Genomic DNA, 18,520 nt, shown 5'->3' with positions numbered 1-18,520 from the left:
ATTTCTCCTCTCATATTTTGCCTTCTGCTCTCTCCCCCACCTACCTAGCAATAGTTTTTATTTATTTTTGTATTTTTTTCGCCAGACATCCAAGGCCTTTGCATGTACAATATTCACACAAACTTCACATTTTCTTGCACAAAGTTTAGTGCTGTTAGCAAGTCAAAAGAGTGCATCCTCCTACTGAGCTGGCCTAATGCTGTAGGACACCAGACCTGGGCCTATGCTGCGTCTAAAAGCAGTTCACTAGGAAAGTAGTCTGTAGCTAAGCTGATGGCAAGCAGAAAAATGGTGTCCTTAGTTTATTTTTTTTGTTGGTTTTGTGTTTATTTGTTTTATTTTAAAAATTTTTTTATTTTTTTTGTTCTTCATGATTTATGAGGTTTTGGGCTTCCACAGAAAGTAGGCTTTAGAGTTCAAAAATAATAAAAGAAAACTGCTCTTAGAGCCTGGAAACAAAGCCAGCGATGAGGTGCAGTGGTAGCTCTCTCGTCCGTACGACTTGCTCGGTGCCTCTCCGGGTAGTCTGTAAGATAGACCCTCTCAAGTGTCCTTCATCTGAGCCTCCTCGAAAAGAGATGTTGAGTTTTAGGTGAGGTAGAGTGCCTTGTCCCTTGGCAGCATGCTGTAAGAGAAACGAGAGGCAGCAGGTGAGACAGGCAAGGAAACAGCCGGGATGTCACCTGGGGGAGCTGAAATTAGCATTGGCACACACGGTCGCACACCCGTTTTCAGCCATGCTATGGTTTTTATGGCACTCCATAATGCAAAACGTAAAGTGGTCTGCACTGAGGGACAGGTGTGCTGAGATGAACCACACAGAAGGCACTTGAGAGTAAGAGCCTGGTGCAATTTTGGAATTTCAACAATAAGGGCTAAAACATAAATTCCTTCCTGTGGCTTAATTTTTGCTCTTGCTGGCATTGCAGGGGAGGGCCAACTGGATTTCCCTGCAGAGCACACCGGTGTGATGCTAGTACCAGCTCCACCATGGTGCCATGGAGTGCTGTGCCTGGAATCAGCTCCTTGGCCACTGGCCCCCTTCTTCATCACACACTGCACTTAGGCTAAGCCATAGAGATTTAGAAAATGTGCACTTGCTTTTGGATAAAATGTATAACTCTGACACTACATAAGGAGTAGTGGGTCTCAAAAATATGATTGAGGGGCTTATGCCTGAAGATGTTTGTGTGTGTCCAGGAGGATTTTTATATATTTCATGGCTGAAGAGCATGGGAGCAGGAGACACCATCTGCTTGATGCCCCTCTCCTCCTCTCCCAAAATAAGGACAACTAGAAAAATTAATAATCAGGAAGTGGGGGGAAAACAATCTTTGAGACATCAGGATTAGCCAGGCTTTCCCGTGGGTCTGATGAAGACAGCAGGAGGTACAAGGAACCCAAGGAAGACTGCGGTGCTGCCATACTCGCAGGAGGCTATGGAGGAGGGCTGGTGGGACAGCAGCCAGGCTGTGTGCTCTGCACATCCCTGGCCCACCAGATCTTGAATTGATCACATTAGTGAAGCAATGACTTTGATTTCAAGAGATCCAGGTGCGTCCTGGAGAGGGAAGCCAGCTTACACCACTGAGACACCTGGCGTGCTGACAGCTCGACAGCAAAGTGTATAGATAGGTATCACCGCTCCCTTCCCTGCCTGTAGTACCTGGTGCTTCAACCCTCCGTGTGGGCTGGCTGGCACTTTTAACTTGCCATCAGCAGTGTCCTACGAGGGAGCTCAGATGCTCTTTTTTTCAGGACATAGTAGAGAGAGGAGTGGCTGACGTCCCTCTCTCCTGGCTGATGTCCTATGTGGGTTTTGCTCTGAAATCCAGGCATTTTAATGGGTTTTATCATCTACACAGACCTGGTGGAAACATCATTAGCTCCATAAAGATATCTTGGCCTTAAAAGGTGGTCAAGAACATTACAAAGCTTTGGGAGATTCCAGTGTGTGCATGCATATGAGTGGAATAATAGTGAAATAGCAGACAGCAAGGTAATGCTGTTGTTGATAGAACTGTCTTCTGATAGAGTGCAGAAGAGTCCACGCTTTGTTAATCTCCACATTTTATAATCTGCATTTAAAATGCAGAGTCTTCCCTACTGCACTCAGCAAAGATTTAATGCCACTGAACAGCAGTGAGATATTCCAGTACTAAAACTTCATTAATTTTACAAAATATGCTACAGAACATTTCTCAGTTCATTACAAAGTATTACCATAAATAATTGAATCCAAACTAAGTGCATTTGTGATGGTTTATCCTTGCCTTTTTACAGTGTTTGCTCATTTAGGTTCTGATTTGGAAAATCCCCCCATTTGGAGAGGATCACTTCATCATCAACAGGAATTAGTGAGGTTTTAAGTGTCCGGATGAAGTGGCTGTACAGGGTTTTGTGTGTCTGGACAAGGCATAACTGAGAGCATCCCAACTTTTATCCCAAAGGAGAGTGGGAAGAGGGGAGAAAAGTTACTAAATGATGGTACCAAAAAGAACCTAATCTGTGCCTTGCAAATGAGAGGAAGGACATAGAAAAATGAACCCAGTTCAGTGTTGTCACCAAAATACCTAAATGCTAGAAGACAAATGCAAATGAAACCCTGAAGACAGCTTTGGTATGGAAAGAGTTGTCATCAGAAGACAGGGCAGAAAAAACAAGTGAGGTCCCTTGAGGAATTAAGAAAGATTTGCAAGTGATTGTAAACCAAGCTGCACCCTTGATACAGGTGAGCTAGTTCCCTTGGAGCAAGTCATTGCAAAACACAGGTATTTGGTGGGTGCCTGGGAAAGAGCAAGTGTGAGAATAAGGCTCAGGTGAGGGAGGCAGTGGACTATATAAGTAGTTTGTGATATGATGGCAAAAAGCAGTAAAATTGTGTGCTGCAGTTGCTTGTGGGAAGTGATAGTCATATACTAAGCAGGAACTGAGAAATGCTACCCGTGTCTTTGCTAGCAATCTAGGACAGCTTGGGCTTAAGCCCAGAAAGAGCTAGGAAAATTGGATGGAAGTCAGTAAGCACAAAACCATTAAGAATGGGGAGAGCATGAGCTAAGAAACATTAAAAACTCTCTAACATGGCTGATTTATGAATTAAGGAGTGTCTGCTCACAGGATCCTAGAATTTGAGGGCCATAAGGGAAGAAGTGTCATTTAATGGCATTTTAACTAGCACTGATAGGCTGGGAAAAAAAAAACCAACCCTACAGTAGTTCCCTTATTAGATGGAGAAGGACAGAGAGAAAGACAACCTTCTTAGTTTTTCAGAAGTTGTCTGGATGACAAACACAAAAGAAAATGCAGGATTGGGAGCTTTTTACCCCAGCTAACCCAGTGCCAACACATCTTGGAAGCTAAAGAAATATCAAGGTCAGACATGAAATAAAAATCCTAACCTGGAGAGCAAGACAGGACTGCGTGTGTGCTGGGCAGGTTGGTACAATCCTCTCTTTCAGGAATCTGGGACTCTACAGCTGAGCCACATCACAACGGAAAATAATCCTTTTTCTTTCCAGCCGGTTGCTGATTTTGCTCCTCAGAGTGCTGCTTTAATTGCAATTAAGCTGAATGCAGTTTTGAGGTTGAAATGGGCAATTACATGATCCAGAGACTTCCCGATTATACCTAAAACTGCACTGATGAATCAAACCCAACAAGATCTGCCTTCCCTTTATCACTGCTTTGCCTAAGTCCTGCTGATTGCTGGGGCCATTCAGGCACACAGCTCACCCTGCATCCTCACGCCCAGCTCATGGCAAGGCGCCATGGAGGAGCCCAAGGGTAACTTTGAATGTCGCTTGCAAATTAGTGCAAAGTACATTGGAGAAAGAAGTACAGACGGGAAGATGATGAGAACCAGATCATCTCTTTTCTCAACATGAGCCTAACCTTGAGATACATTGGGGCTGCAGTCCTACAAATGTGTGTGGACACCAGAAGCAATGCAGAGCATGCACTTTGGCAGCAAATACCAGGGGCTAGCAGGAGCAGGAGGTGATGGCACTGCTGACGCACCAGGCTTTACAATAAAATGTGAACAAGCCAGCTTTGGGAGCTGGGCTGCCAGCAGCTCGTGTGTCTCTAGTCACGGGAGATGAGCTCCTTCCTTAACAGAGACTGTGACATTTTTCAGTGCACTAAGCACTCTCTGCAGTACTCGTCTATATCCATCTGAGTTCATTGCTATAATCTGCTCTAATAATTATCTGCAAGTCTCTGCATAATCTGTCTCGTTTTAGAATGACTTTTTTTTCCAGGAAGCTGCGATAAACCCATGAAATTTGATATTCTGCTGTGACAAAGGCATGAAATGCATGAGCTTTGATCATGAATTGCATGGGCCCTCTGCTTACAACACGGCACTGCAACCAGATGTCACAGAGCTTGTTTTAGCAACACAAAACTCAATCCTGACTACTACGGGAGCATTTCACCCATTTCTAGAGTGCCCTGAGTTTTCTGCATGGGGCCCCGGCAGTGGGATTTGCAGAGGGAATCAAGTGTTTTCCCAGCTGATCCCCTAAGTAGCGATGCTTATTGCTAGGGGGGCTAATTTCTGTGGGAGCTGCCTCTGCTCAGCACCTCTGGAAGTTGGGATCCATGTGCCATAACCCTCCAAGCATCTTTAGCATTTTGCCCACAGCATCTAAAGTGACTTTTATCAAGTCCCAAACAGGTTCCTTCTTTCGGGTTGTCTGCAGGGACTTCAGGAAGGACCACAAGAAGGTTGCTGGCAGAGTCCAGACCAGTCCACGTAGCTGAGCCCCCTCAGGCAGGCAGACAGCCGTGATATTCTAATGGTTCAGCAAGTTATTTATTTCTCTGAAAGAAATAAATGTCTGTACGGTCTGTGCCCAGCGCAGCAATTGTAAGTGCACTGCTGGCACAGACGGGAGCTATGCTCTGAAAAGGCTGGGAGCTTGCTATTATCTCCAGTGAAAGCATTATGTTCCAGTACTCCGAGCAAATCAAACAATACTCAGAAGCTACCAAGCCTCCTTCCCTACCTGCTTTCCCAGCACACCACATGTCTGCTTTACAGAGCACAATAGCAGTCTCCAAACTATTATTGCTGAGCCAAGAGCAGTGGATTAGGCAGAGGTTGGAAATGGTTTTCACACTCTCCTTGTTCCCCAGCTTTGAGATTATCCTGATGTTTTTATTTATTGGGGAATTCAAGCAGCACTGAAGGGACCTTCACGTTGGGATTTTCATGCCGGAGCTTGTAGGGCATAAGGGGGAAGATCTGTGCAGATGTCTGTGCCCTTTTCCTGCAAGGTGCAGGGAACTGGAGCATCATGTGGCTCTTGGGAGGATGAGGCTTTGTACACTACCGTGGTGAAACCCCAGGACTGATAAGAGACCCACTGCTAGAGACAACTATGGGAGGTTGTGGCCTCAGCGATAAGAGCAATCCCTTTAGGAACAGAAGGACATTGCTTATGGACATGGGCACCTTCAAACCTCCAGGGACTCTGCTTGGGAGACTGGGCTTCTCTGGCCTGCTCTAGAAGGAAACGTGTCCAACTCCTCCATTGCTAATGGGATAGAAACACAAAAAAAGGAAACCTCTTCATGCCCAGTGAAGAATTTATCTGTGATTTTTTAAGCTACCTGCTTCCATAGCATTACTTCAGTGAGCCTACAGAGAAGAGGAAACCTTGAACTTCATTGACCGTAATTAGCCTACCAGCTTGCTGTACATTTTAGGGCAGATTCTCAGCTGTTGTACACCGTCACAGTTCAGATAATAGCAAGTGCATCAACAATGGGCTATTTTGTCTACTGGCCTGCAGTGGTTAATCCCACACTCTCTGCTGGGGTAGTCGTTGTCCCACTCAGTGCTTCCTGGAGGGTTTGATGCACCAGGAGAACGAGGTCCAACACTGTTTTGAAACTCAGATGAAATATGTGAGAAGTCCTGCAGGGTGGAAAGGAAAGGAAGGGTTACAGGAGTATACACAGCAGGAGAAACCTCAGATCTAATAATATTGCATAAACACATTTACATGCATTGCCCCAAAAACGCTGCAGCGCAGAGCGCAGGGGGAGCCCCAGGGACAGCAGCGGGTCCAAGCCCTGGACCTGAAGCTACCGCAGTGGGACCTCGCAGAATGCGAGTTGTTGCAAGCAGGTGTCAATGCAGCAACATCTGTTTTACATCCCTCTTTCCCCATCTTGTTTTTCAGGACCTCCCTCCTCAGGGGGTAGTGAATGGCTGTGGAAGACATGCAGCCATGAAAGCCTTTGCATCAGCAGTCTGGCAATCAAAACCATTTTTCCACTTCAGGTGCAGCCCCCTCTGCAGTAATGCGTTAGCCCGTCATAATGTACAGTAACAAGGTAAGGAACATCCACACAAGCAACGCTCTCTCCATCAGCTGTCACCGCTAGCAATTTAACAAGGATGCTGCGGGACTGTTTTATCTGAAAGCTGATTAGCTTTCCTGGTTTTTGGGGGTTGGCTTAATTAGGTAGCATTAGGCAATGTATATAAACAACAGTCATGGTAGTTACCTCATCAACAACATGATTTTCTCCAAAATATCCAGATTAGGGCAGTGTGGGGTATATTTTTTTTACTTTTTATTTTTTATTCACAAATTTATCGGGAATGAAGCTTCACAAAATGCTGGCCTTACCAACAACTACCCCATTTAAAGTGATTATGAGGATCCCCTTTTATGCTCATTTCTGGATGGAGGCTATCACCGAATTACAGAAGCCACTTTTGCTTGTGTAGATCTAAAGCCCCATCACCGTGCTGGAGAAGTTACTTGGAACACCCTGAGCAGTTTGGAAATTAAAATCTGATTAAGGATCTAACCTTCCCACATGTGCTGTCTTTTTATTATGGTCAGGTATAACTGCGCTTCCACATCCCTGCTCTCCTTTGGTTTTCTTCCACTGCAATATCTGTTCCTAAATTAACAATTTCTGTTTCCTCAAAGTTAGCCCCAAACTGAATAGGTCACATTATGGGAAAGAAAGCTTTGTTCATTGCTAAAGTACTGTATGAATTTTGTGATACATAGCTAGTAAACATGTGAAACACAAATTATTCAGCCAGCTGGGTGAATATTGCAGTTAAAAGTATCATCAAATAAATGGTAGCAGCTGTGAATTCAGAGCGTATGTCCTCCACTGTGAATAGTTCGTCCAGTTCATATTCCAGATGGAGAAACTCTGGAAACCACTCGTCTCCTCCTTCATACACTGGCAAGTTCTCTACAAGGTATAGGAAATGGTTTTTACTATAGCCAATTTTTCCTCCACATACATTTTCTCAATAGCAGGTTTAAAGAGGAGAGACTTCGACCGTGCAGGCTGGCTCCCCAAGCATGGGCTGCTGGGCTGAGCCAGGCATGGCTAAGCGTGGTTTGCTTCAGCAGGTTTTACACTTTCATAGCACTGGTCTATAGGATTTGCTGCTATGCTGTTAGTATAAGCATACATGCAAGCACACATTGCACGCTCTCGGCTCTCTGCCACAAAAGTGATTTCCTCCTATTGCCAGGAAGTTTTTTTGAAAAATATTGATTTTAAATTTTGTTTGTGACATTCCCTCTATCCTTTTTCTCCTCCTCCGCGCAACCCCCCTGGATCCCTGCTGTTATCCCATGCCCTTCCAGCCCCTCCTTCTCTCAGCAATATCACGAGAGGGGTTTCTCACTGACTATCCAACCCATTGTTTCAGATGACCACCAGCAACCCCCACCCCAGACAAGGCTGGGGGACCATGTGCACAAGGAGCTTTTACCAGGGGCATCCCCAGTTCCTGCAGCTTCCTCCACTGAAAGAGCCTTCATTGCTCCACTCGCACAATCTGCCCCATTTGTGGGGGTGCTCGTGCTCCCAGCTCAACAGTCTTGAAAACGTCACCCCCAAACTATGAGATCTGCAAGCTGATGGAGCCAGGAGAAGACTCCCTTGGAGACAACATCGACACTCAACATCCCTAAACCATCCAGAAACCAACAGACCCAATGGGAAGAGGGGAAACGGTGCGGTTCATGCTGCAAAACCTCTCTCCCTCTGAGAACCTACCTGCTGCCCAGGAGGCGAGGCGTTCATGGGGGGCTGTACCTGTAGTGCCATGGGGGGGGACAGGAGGGGCTGCTGGGGGACCTGCTGCATGCTGAGGGGCTGGCTGAGGAGGGAGCTCTGTGGGTGGTGCAAGGAGAGCTGCTGGTGGAGGGGGGGGCTGATCTGGAAGGAGGGCGGTGGGGAGGCACTGATGCTGGGCAGCATGGGTTTGGAGGTGAGGGTCCGGGAGAGGCTGGGGTGGGGGTGGCCACGGTAATTCTGCAGGTCCGATGGGGACAGGAACGAGCCCAGGCCAGGGTAGGGCGAGGAAGCCTGTGGTGGCATTGGGTACATGGGCTGCTTGGGGGGGATCATTTTGGAAGGTGGATTGCTCTGGGCACTTTTCGTCTCCCCCTGGTCGGCAGAGCTCTGTGGGAAAACAGAATGGAGGGTGATGAAGAAGGAAGGGAGGCAACATCATTATGTATCCCAAGACATCTGTCCATCCAACCAAGCTACCCGGACTCCCCAAGGCTCCTGCTCTATTCCTACCAGCCAGCACATCCACTTCCAGCCCTGGGGCTCGCTGGGTGACTGCAGGCTGCGTGCAGTATCCACATCTGGGAAACTAAAGTCCAGTAACTCAACTGTGCCTTCGGCAGAGCCTGGAGCACCAGAGGGCCATTAACTGGCACGGCAGCAAACTGCCCGCCTGCAGCTCACTCCTTAGGTCCACGTAGGTGGGTGACGAAATCACTTTTCCTTCCAATAGAGAATGAATGGGACTGTAAAAACTCTGCTTTCCTAATCTTGTGCATTCCTGCAGCCCTGGTGGGGTCTATAATGCACAGGACAATGGTGGCCTCGTTTCTGCAGGAAAAAGAGAAGAACAACGGGACATTTTCTGGCTCGGACAATGAGGTTTTTGTCCTGCGATGGGCTCTGTAATGATACTCCAGATTCTTTCTCACCTGGCAGCCAGGATCACACTGTGCTGTTTTACTCAAAACAAAGTTGCTCTTCTGCAAAGAATTGGTCATTGGAGAAACTGGAAAAAAATGAAACCATGGAGTGCGGTGACTCCATGCCTTCCATGCTACCGGCCCCACACTGCTGCTAGTCACATTCAAGGCAAGATCCTCAGAGGTTTCCAGAGGGACCAAGAAGAGCTTTTAAACCCCCAAACAGTCCTTTCCATTTCCTTTTTCTGTCCTTGCTGCTGTTCTTTTTACCAGTTAAGACAGCTAGTGGTGCTCATGTCTGTACAGGGGCTTTGAGCCTTTCTGGTCCACCGCTACAATCACATGGATCCTGCAGGTGATGGTTGATTTGGGACATCACATTATTTCCCATGGCAGCTGAATGCAATGGTTAAGTACTGAGGCTGTGGTATAGTACCGAGGAGAAGCTTTGAAGGGAAAAAACAACCGGATATACATACTCACAGCCCAAGGGCAGCACATCCCCCTGAGTCAGCAAGCCTACGAGCTCCGCAGGAGCCACCCCAAATTCACAGGCAGCAAATGCCCGTGTCCCCTCTCTGAAGGCATGGAGGAGGACAAGGTGCAAGGTCCCCTGGGATGGGCATCCATGTTTGGAGGATTGGGATGGGCAGGCACTTGGCCCATGATCGCCGCCCCAGGTGCAGCCTCACAGCACTGGCAGTTCCTGCATGAACCTGAAATCCCCTGGAAGTTCACTATTAGGCACCAAAATGGGCTCTCTGGGTTTTGCCTGACAGGAGGGTGTTAAGCACATATGTGCTCACATGCCCATCAACCCGCAGTTATGGATCTTACTCCCTAAAAGCCCTGCTCTCAGCTGAACATGCATGGGAGGAACAGGATCCAGGGTCCTGAGCAGCCGGAACAGCCCAAGTGCCTGGACCAGGGTGCAGGCAGGATGCTGGCACCTGGCTGCTGCCCAGTGCTGGCCGGTAAGCCCAGGGCTGGGGTGTCACCTTCCCCTGGGCCAGTCCCTGGTGTCACCCACGGTGAGCCTCGTCCTCCTGCCCTTGCCAGCGCTCCCTCGTTTGCTGCACTCACACCCCGAGAGCCAGGCGAGGAACAGCCACTAGCAGAGGGGACAGGCAGCAGGGACCCCTTCGTCCCTGAGCAGGGACACCCCTCCCCTGCTGTGACACCTGCTGATGAAGGCAACCCAAAGCAAGGTCTAGTTTCAGGGTGCCAAAGGCAGAAGGCAGCCTGGCGCCTGCCCTAACCACGCTGCAGAGCATTTCTTTTAGCTCCTTGGGAAGGTGGCTAACACTGCTATCAGTTCCAATAGCACGATTACACTGTATTTCTTATAAACTTGCTCCTCCTGGGAATGTCCCATGAGTTGCAATTAATTCAGCATTGCCACGACCAGCGACCGTGCGAGCGCAGGCTGTACCTTGGAGACGAGGCTGGCCCGGTAAGCTGCCAGGGCTTTCAGGTACTCCTTCTTTGCGGCTTCTGTTTTCCTCTTGTATGCCTGAAAGGACCAAGCAATGGATAATAATTAATAAAGTAGAATAGGGTGCTGCTGGGCTCAGCTGCGCCCTGCCTGCTCAATGGGACCCCAACCTCTGCTGAGGCCATACCTGCATGCATGTGTGCACGAAAAACTCATTTCTGCTGGAGAGGAGTTTACCCCAAATCAAGCAAATAAAGCTCCTGGATTGGACCACGCTGGGATTTTTGGAGGCATTGCAGGCCAGAGCAGTCTGCGTGTCTAGGCAGATATTTATGCACGCTGCTGTAAGAGACATAGCCTGATTTCATAGGGTGAAGCCAATGAAATCACTTCCTGACAGAACCAGGGGAGAGTGCGATCCAGGCTCTTAGAAGAGCATGACAAGAGCCAAAATGACAGGACTAGCTTAAAAAATGGTAAGACATTCAGAAATCCTAAACTCCTCATTCATTTTTTTGGCTTTCCCATTATTAAGCCTTTAGAGCTCAAAACTCCATCTCTTTCCTGCAGTCCTGACAGCTGGGAAGTGCTTTCTCATCATATAAAAGCTGAGATTTTTGTCTAATCTTACAACTTGGGGAGCTGGGGCTTGCAGGGAAACAGCAAGTATCAGGAGAGTTTGCTACCCTAAGAAAAAAAAAATAACGCTTTGTAAGAGTGAATTATTGTTTATTCTTCCATCCCTCCCCTGTAATGAGACATGCTTCATGATCATTTCACAGTGCTGGTACCCCTTCTGCCCAGAGTTTGGTCCTCCACATATGTAAAAATAATGGCATAATCCAGCCTGTTTCAAGCCGTGTGAGTCCCTATGGGGTTAAACAGATTAAACTGAGCAAGCGAGAAGAATATTTTAAAACAGAATAAAAATTTCAGCAAAAAGGCAGAAACTCGCAAGAAAAATACCCATCAGTCCTCTCCTCTGTTGGAAACTCAAAGCCCTCCTCAAGCGGCGCAGCGAAAGTTGATTTCAATTAGAACAGATTTGCATACATTTAATTCTGCTTTAAAAACAATGACAGCTTTCAATAATCAAGACGCCAAAGCCTAATGGGGATGTTTAGCTCCTTTACCCTGCAAATTTCCACAGCCATGGCAGCACCCCAGACTCCCTCCTAACACTGACCTCCGAAGGGAAAATAACCTTCCAGCAGTTAAACTATCCAGTTACTTGAATTTCAGTTTAAAATCAGTACAGATAATTTCTATTAAAAATGGATTGAAAACCTTATTTTCATTGCTAAATCAGAGAGACTCCCATAATGAAACGTTTTGACTTGACACGCTGGAGGTCTCAGATGGTAATTTTCTGAAATGGAGCGTTTTCCTACGTTTGTCTTTGGTTTTATGGTATTCAGGAAGTATTATATTTGCTCCATTCAGAACAAAATTACATTTCAAAATGTCAGCCTGCAGAAGAGTTTGCCTGTGAAAAGCAACTATTTCTTCAAACTGTATCAGCTCCCCTAATAAAAGCTATTACCTTTCCTACAATCCTCACCTCACTTATGTCTGTAGCCCATTGCAGTGGCACCAGTGCTACTGCCACGGCATTTACTGTAAAACAGAAATGCGGGGTGTCCACCAGCTCTGCTGCTAACAGATGCTCTTAAATGCAGTACCTGATGCCTGCACAGCAAAGAAATATGAATTCCTGTGTCTCAGGCCACTGTAACAGGGGCCATAGCTGGGTGCTGATGTATTAAAAACATTTTTTTTTTTTCCTCTGTAGCAGCAAAATACCAAGAGCGTTTTTGCTTTTTTTAAATCTGGGACAGTGGGAAATCAAAGTATTCACAGCTATGCGGAGACAAATTCAATTATTAGGAAGACTTGTCTGGAGAAAAACCTGCAATTTATGGATAGTGGCAATTTATGGCAGGTGAATGAGACTTCCTTAACCTAAATGCAAATAAATGAATAACCAATAAATTCTGTCCCTGTCTTCATCCCCGTTGCTTGTTTTTTCTGCTACACCCTTTTTTTTTTTTTCACTCTTCAGCTGTCCTTGTCTTTTTTAGACAGCGAGCAGGCACTGTGCCTCACTCGTATTTGGAAAGCGCTGCTGGGCGGTGTCTGAGGCAGCAGGACTGGGAAGGGGCAGCCGAGTAGCGTGTCCTCCGGAAGGGAGAGGGAGATTGCTCTGAGGAGGAGCCTCAGTGCTGCTCGGGCCAGCCCTTGCTCCAGCCCTGGCCGTGAGCAGGGCTACAGAGAAGGGTAAGAGGGCAAGCCCAGGCAGTGTTTCCTCTGATGCTCCTCTGATGCTCTCTCCAGCTCTAGAATGTTCCTGGTGGATTATCTGGTTTGTGACCGTAGACTCACAGAGTGGTTTGGGTTGGAAAGGACCTTCAAATACCATCTAGTCCAACCCTCCTGCCATGGGCAGGGACACCTTCCACTAGACCAGGTTGCTCCAAGCCCCATCCAACCTGGCCTTGAACACTTCCAGGGACGGGGCATCCACAACCTCTCGGGACAACCTCTTCCAGTGTCTCACCACCCTCATTGTAAAAACCCATCCCTAAGGGTATCCAGCCGGGACTTCTGCAGTCCTGCCCTGCATGCGGGGGGCTTTCTGCACCCACACAGTGCTCCATCGAGGACACTGAGGAGCAAAACCACTGCCTGCCACTGGGGAAATGCCGTGCTGATGTGGGAAGAGTGGATCTGAACAAAACTTCTCATGAATCCTCTGTGTAAAGGCAGCTCTAGTGCAGTATTTATAACCTTTAAAATTTTAATTTAAACATTGACAAAACCATGTTACTTTCTAATTAAATCCCATTTTCTCCCAGGGATTTTAATTTCAAAGTAATTTATCAGATTTAAGGGTTCTCAAAACATTTTGCATGTTTTTCTTTCTAACCTGCCATGCCCGCTGATTTATTTTCCTTATTCGTTAGCAGGAGGATTCATTAGTCATTAAGTGAGTGGGTGGGTTGGGGGGGGGGGGGGAGCAAAATGGTTAGTGATTATGAAAACAAAAAATCAGAGCTGTAAGAAGCATATGTTGGGATCATAATCCTGACACCTCTGTGTCTCAGCAAAGCAGCTAGTAATTGTACCGTAATGAAATGTTCTTGTTTGATAACCAGTTAATTAGAGAAGACAATTATTCCAAACCCTGCTGACGCCCACGAACGGCTCTGTGTGGCGCAGGCACTGAATGACAGCCGGAGCTGTTATTGGTAACCTCTGCATCCCGTCCCGCCTGCTTTAGCAGAAACGCTGCTTCCCAAGCCTGGGGAATAATGAAAAGAACTCAAATTCTCCCCAAAAAATCAAGGGGTCCACTGATCCCAAGTGAAAAAGTCTCTGCTGTAATCATGGATGGAGTTTGGGGCATTTTGCTTCAAAAAAGAGATAGACCAGCAGGACAGAAGAGATGAAAAGTGCAGCAAAGGTCTCCAGGAGGAGAGCTGAAGGACTCCATTTATTTAGCTAGAAAAGAAGACCAAGAGGAGCCATGGCCTCCAAATGCGATGCAGCAAAGGAGGCATTGAACGATCCTTTGCATCTACTGCAGATAGGAAAAGAGGCAATAGGCTTAAATTGTACAAGGGAAATGTTGGCTAAGCAAGAGGAAAGCGTTCCTAACAGTAAGGATAATTAAGCATGGGAAGAGATTGCCTGGGGAGATGTGTAATCTCCACCACTGAGGGTTTAAGAACAGATTAGGCACACATCCATCAAGAATGGCTTAAGTAGAGATGATCCTGACTTCAGGCAGCAGTATGGTCTGGTTGACCTCTTAAGTCTCTCCTTGCTCTCCTTTCTATGATTCCATGGCTGAGGTTTTTTTTCCCCCAAATGTATAAATTTGGATTTTATTCTGCTTGTAAATCTGGAGGGTTTTTCTTGTAACTACTATACACTTTCCTGCAAGATATCTCTTGGGATCATCATAACTTATGGCTTATTCATAAGATGACTCGAAAGTACTTCCTCCCTGCATGGCGATGTCTGCCACATCACCCCTCTCTTTGCATACAGCCTCCACACAGCCATCGGAAATGCATATAGCAAACATGGCCACATCATCCTTATTCATTCCCAGCTCTTCCTCGCCTCCTTGCACCCTCCTCTGTATCCCTCCTGCTCCCTTCTTGGGGAAGACTTATTCTGTCCCTCTTCCCATTAAAACCAACTAACCCAAGCTATGTTTACTGTGTAAATCTCAGCACATCTCCTTTGGACTAATACCTATAGTCTGGCTTGCTAAGTCCTGACGTCAACAAGCTTGGACATGGGAGGCACCCATCAATGATGCCCATCACAAGGTTGCTGGTTAAACGGTGCTCCAATTCCCCCAGGCTCTCCCACCTATGGCATGGGAGCAGTTGAGCATCTGACATCCCTAAGTACTCCTACATAAAAGGCCCTGGCTATGGGAATTATTTACATGGTTTCAGGAGAGCTCCTCCTTTACCCTCATGGAGATACAGTGTTGTGAAGCAGTCCTTTGGAGAATTAATGGATAAACTCATAAGTAGCAATTACCATGATTAAAGCATCCTGAAAGATTCCTGCTTTCCTCTGCCTTGACTTCATGGTGCCACCTGGGTGTAAGTCATCTATCACTCCATGTGAGGGCACAAGTGTGCTCCCAGGACAACCCACAGATGACTCCAAATGAAATAGAGGAGGAGGGTGAAAAATCCAAACTCTAACCTCCAATGAAAAGCACACAACATTCATCTTCCACACTTCTGATCTTGCTCTCCAAGAAGAGAAGTCACACTCTTGGAGCTGTTTCTAAGAGAAGTTCTGACCCTTCACATCTTCCCTATCATTATCCTGGTCTCCACCAGACCTCTCTTGAAACCTTGTTTGGGCTCGGTACTTTCACCCTTCTCTGATACATTGCTTTCCTTGACACTCAGAAGATGCTGAAAGCTCCTTCCAGGCCAGGGCAACCAGTTGGACCCTTCCAGCCCCTCATTGCCAGGGCTTTGGGGCAGCAGCAGGAAACTGCAACCAGTGGTGGCTCCACCACTGACAGCTCTGTTCGATGCTGGAAGTGTGCGGTTTGATGGCCACACTGCCAGACCAGACCATGCGGTTCCCATGGGATCTCTCCCCTGTGATGGCTCTGCCATAATACAGCTTTACAACTGGCCCAAGATGCCTCTGTCCCACGGCAGATATATACAGTGTCCTGTCACCAGGTGATGTATCAGGTTCAATGAGCAGATGGATCTGATTAGATGGGTGATCTATTATTTTCTGCTGAGCGAGTAATTTTTCTGCTGGGCAATTTATCCTTGGAGTGTGAATGCTGTGTAATTCTCCAGGCTGTGCATTTGTATGAGAAAAATCACATATGCATTTGGCCATGGAGTCACTTGGCATTACAGAACTGGTCCTGGTGAAGCAGGGCTATCGCAAACTAGAACTCATCTCTGGTACCTTTGTGTCCCCAGTGAGTCCCCAGACTCATAAACTCAACTGGAAATGCTGATTTTGTGTGACTTTGCTTCTGCTCACTTAGGATGGGAAGCCCTGGTTTAGCCTGAGGTTCACTCAGCAGATTGCTCAGGAACTTCTTGATGCCTCTGCTCGGAGCTTCCAGGGTCTAGGGAAACACCGACTCAATGCTTTGAATTTGTTGCTGGATTTCCAAATGAAAAGAAGCAGGTTCCAGAGACATCTGCAACTGCCAGCTTGGCAGTGTTCCCCATGCTCCATCATCACCAGCCTCCAAACCAACATCCTTTTCCCCCAAAATACAGTGGGCAATGGGAAGGTGGCAGAGAAGAGCAAATCACACCAGTGACTTCTCAATATGCTCCAGAGAGTTTCCAGGCTTATCCCCCAAATGAAATCCCCCTGACAGAGGACAGCCACCCAGGGCTGGGTGTCACCTGCTCTTGAGCTGAGATGGCCCACAGCAGGGCCAGTGGTCCCATGGAAGGAGGGGAGGGGGCTGCAGCCCTGCCGGGTGGCACAAGCTGGGACCAGGCTGTGGGCGCTATGACCGTGCCGGGAAAAAATCCTTCCTAGTGAATTAGCAGAGTTTGCTCCAATCTAGTGCTCAAATTCTTCTAATTTCTGTCAAATCAGGCAGCCCTTTTAAACCTCACTGGATAACGCTGCAAACGCTGGTCTATATCTGCTAATGAAAAAAAATAACACCAGGCCACGGGATTCTGTGAGCCTCAAGCAGTTGCCTGGAGCTGCAGGCAGATTACAACGACAGGTACCCCATTTGATGATAATGGCTGAATTAGCATTTCACTCTCCACCAAAGTCTAAGCTATCTCTACAGGAACAGCTGCTAAACTATTTGCAAAGTTCAAAGAGTACGTATTAATATTTTTTTTTCCCCCGAGTCACATTCTTCAGATTCCCATGTAAGCTTCTTAGAAAGGGCCACGCCAGCTGTTGAAGAATGAAGATTACAACATCCTGCTAATGCAGCGCTGGAGATATTTAAAGGTATTGTTATTTATTACTGTTACGCATGCATGGCCCCACTGGAAGGGGTTAAAATGGGGAAGAAAACGGCGCTTTGCCGAACAGGTGTCCTTGAGCAGTACCCAAGGACACGGAGATTGCTAATCCTGTATTCCACAGCATGATCAAATCACCAGGCAACAGATATAAATAAAAAAAGGCAGGAAATAAGGAAATTTAGATACAAGTGTGTCAGAGGGAAAATGAAGATTCATTGTGAAGAGGCTGAGAAGAGAAGAAGAAGGAACAAAATGACAAAGGCACAAATGATAAACCAGTAAGAACAAAAGAAAGAGGGGGGGGAAGCCTCTCTGTGAAATACATGTCTGTGACAGCAGCAGCCAAATCAAAGATGCTCCTAGATTATATGGTTTCTTGCATAATATGCATTCTGGTTCCTGCTCGGTGTTTGTCTTTCAGCTAGCGCACAGGGAAAAAACCATATCTGAAATGGGACGTGAGCAACCTTTATTTTGCTTGTTTCATCAGGAGGAGAAAGCAAATTTGCTTTGTGGGAGCAGCAGCACCTGCTCAATGGCAAATAAATAGCTACAGCTTTGATATTATGGTGCATATAATCATTAGCAGCACAAATGGCAGAGGATTAACCCTCCACGTGCCAGCCTGAGCTACCTGGCAAAGAGGTGGCGTCTCATTTCTGTCTGCAGAAATGCTCCACGTAGTGTCTCCGGGCCGAGCACAGCTGGAGTGGGGCTGAGGCTCTGCCTGCCTGGGGGGTGGCACAGGACCACCCTTCCTAGCCCGAGGCACCGGCTGTGTTGCACCCGCAGCATGGCAACAAGCCAACAGCACCGGGCTTTCTTCATCCCTTTGGCACTGGCACGGTGGCTACACCATGCTCCGCATAACTCCTCTGTGCATGATGGAGCTGGGAGGGATGGAGAGATAATCCTGCAGGCACAGCGGGGCACGTGCCGGGGGCTGCTGACACGTGGTGGGGGATCACGAGTCCAAAATGCCCTGGCTGAGGTTGGGTTTATTGGCCAGCTTGCTTTGAACCCCCTCCCTGGTTGCTCCCTGCCTGTTCTGCCTGCTGTTCTCCCACAAGGCAGGAACCAAAACACACCTAGGGCTGGGGAAACACTGTGCCCACTGGAAGATGCAAAATACGGTTTGTAAACTTCATCTGAAGCAGAAACCGCAGTGGTGCGAAAGACTGCTTGATAACTGCATGGGGGGGCTGGGGTCTGCACATCAGCCCTCTGGAGATGTGATGCCCCAGCCCCACCCTGAACATCTCAGGAGCTGCAAGAGATCCATGTCTGGGACCACAGCCCAGCCCCAAATCAGATTCTACGGCCTCAAATCCACCCTCTTTTCTTACGTCAGGAAGAGGGGAAGCTTTCTTTAACTAAAACCTTGGTCATAACTGAGCAAGAACGTCCAGATTTGGCTTTTGCTTGCCTACTTTGCCATCGCTGTGTTGGCTTTTCCCTGAGTTGTCTTCTGTGCTGCTTTCTGCAGTGAGGATATGAAGATACTCAAAACCACTGTTGTCAGCAGAGCTAGGAGCAGTGCACCAGGAGAAATACTTCCCTTTTCCACCTTTCCACCCCTC

The 18,520-nt window shown here is 47.3% G+C and overlaps 1 protein-coding gene across 4 annotated transcripts in view; it reads right to left on the bottom strand.

The window, feature by feature from the left end:
• Window positions 1–274: 274 nt before the first annotated feature.
• The window catches only part of TOX2 (TOX high mobility group box family member 2), a 160,407-nt gene continuing 142,161 nt past the window's right edge, over window positions 275–18,520 (bottom strand). For all 4 annotated transcript variants that reach the window (XM_052789990.1, XM_052789997.1, XM_052790004.1 and 1 more), the window contains exons 6-9: window positions 10,423–10,503; window positions 8,050–8,457; window positions 5,793–5,923; window positions 275–625 (exon numbers count right to left, since the gene is read on the bottom strand). In XM_052789990.1, coding sequence (XP_052645950.1) covers window positions 589–625; window positions 5,793–5,923; window positions 8,050–8,457; window positions 10,423–10,503 — 657 coding nt within the window. In that variant the 3' untranslated portion in view covers window positions 275–588. The remainder of the gene's footprint in view (window positions 626–5,792; window positions 5,924–8,049; window positions 8,458–10,422; window positions 10,504–18,520) is intronic.

Source organism: Harpia harpyja, chromosome 1 (genome assembly GCF_026419915.1).
Source record: "Harpia harpyja isolate bHarHar1 chromosome 1, bHarHar1 primary haplotype, whole genome shotgun sequence".
Classification (NCBI taxonomy): Eukaryota; Metazoa; Chordata; class Aves; order Accipitriformes; family Accipitridae; genus Harpia; species Harpia harpyja.
Note: the sequence above shows the minus strand (reverse complement) of the source record. Positions and strands in the feature narration are given on the sequence as shown.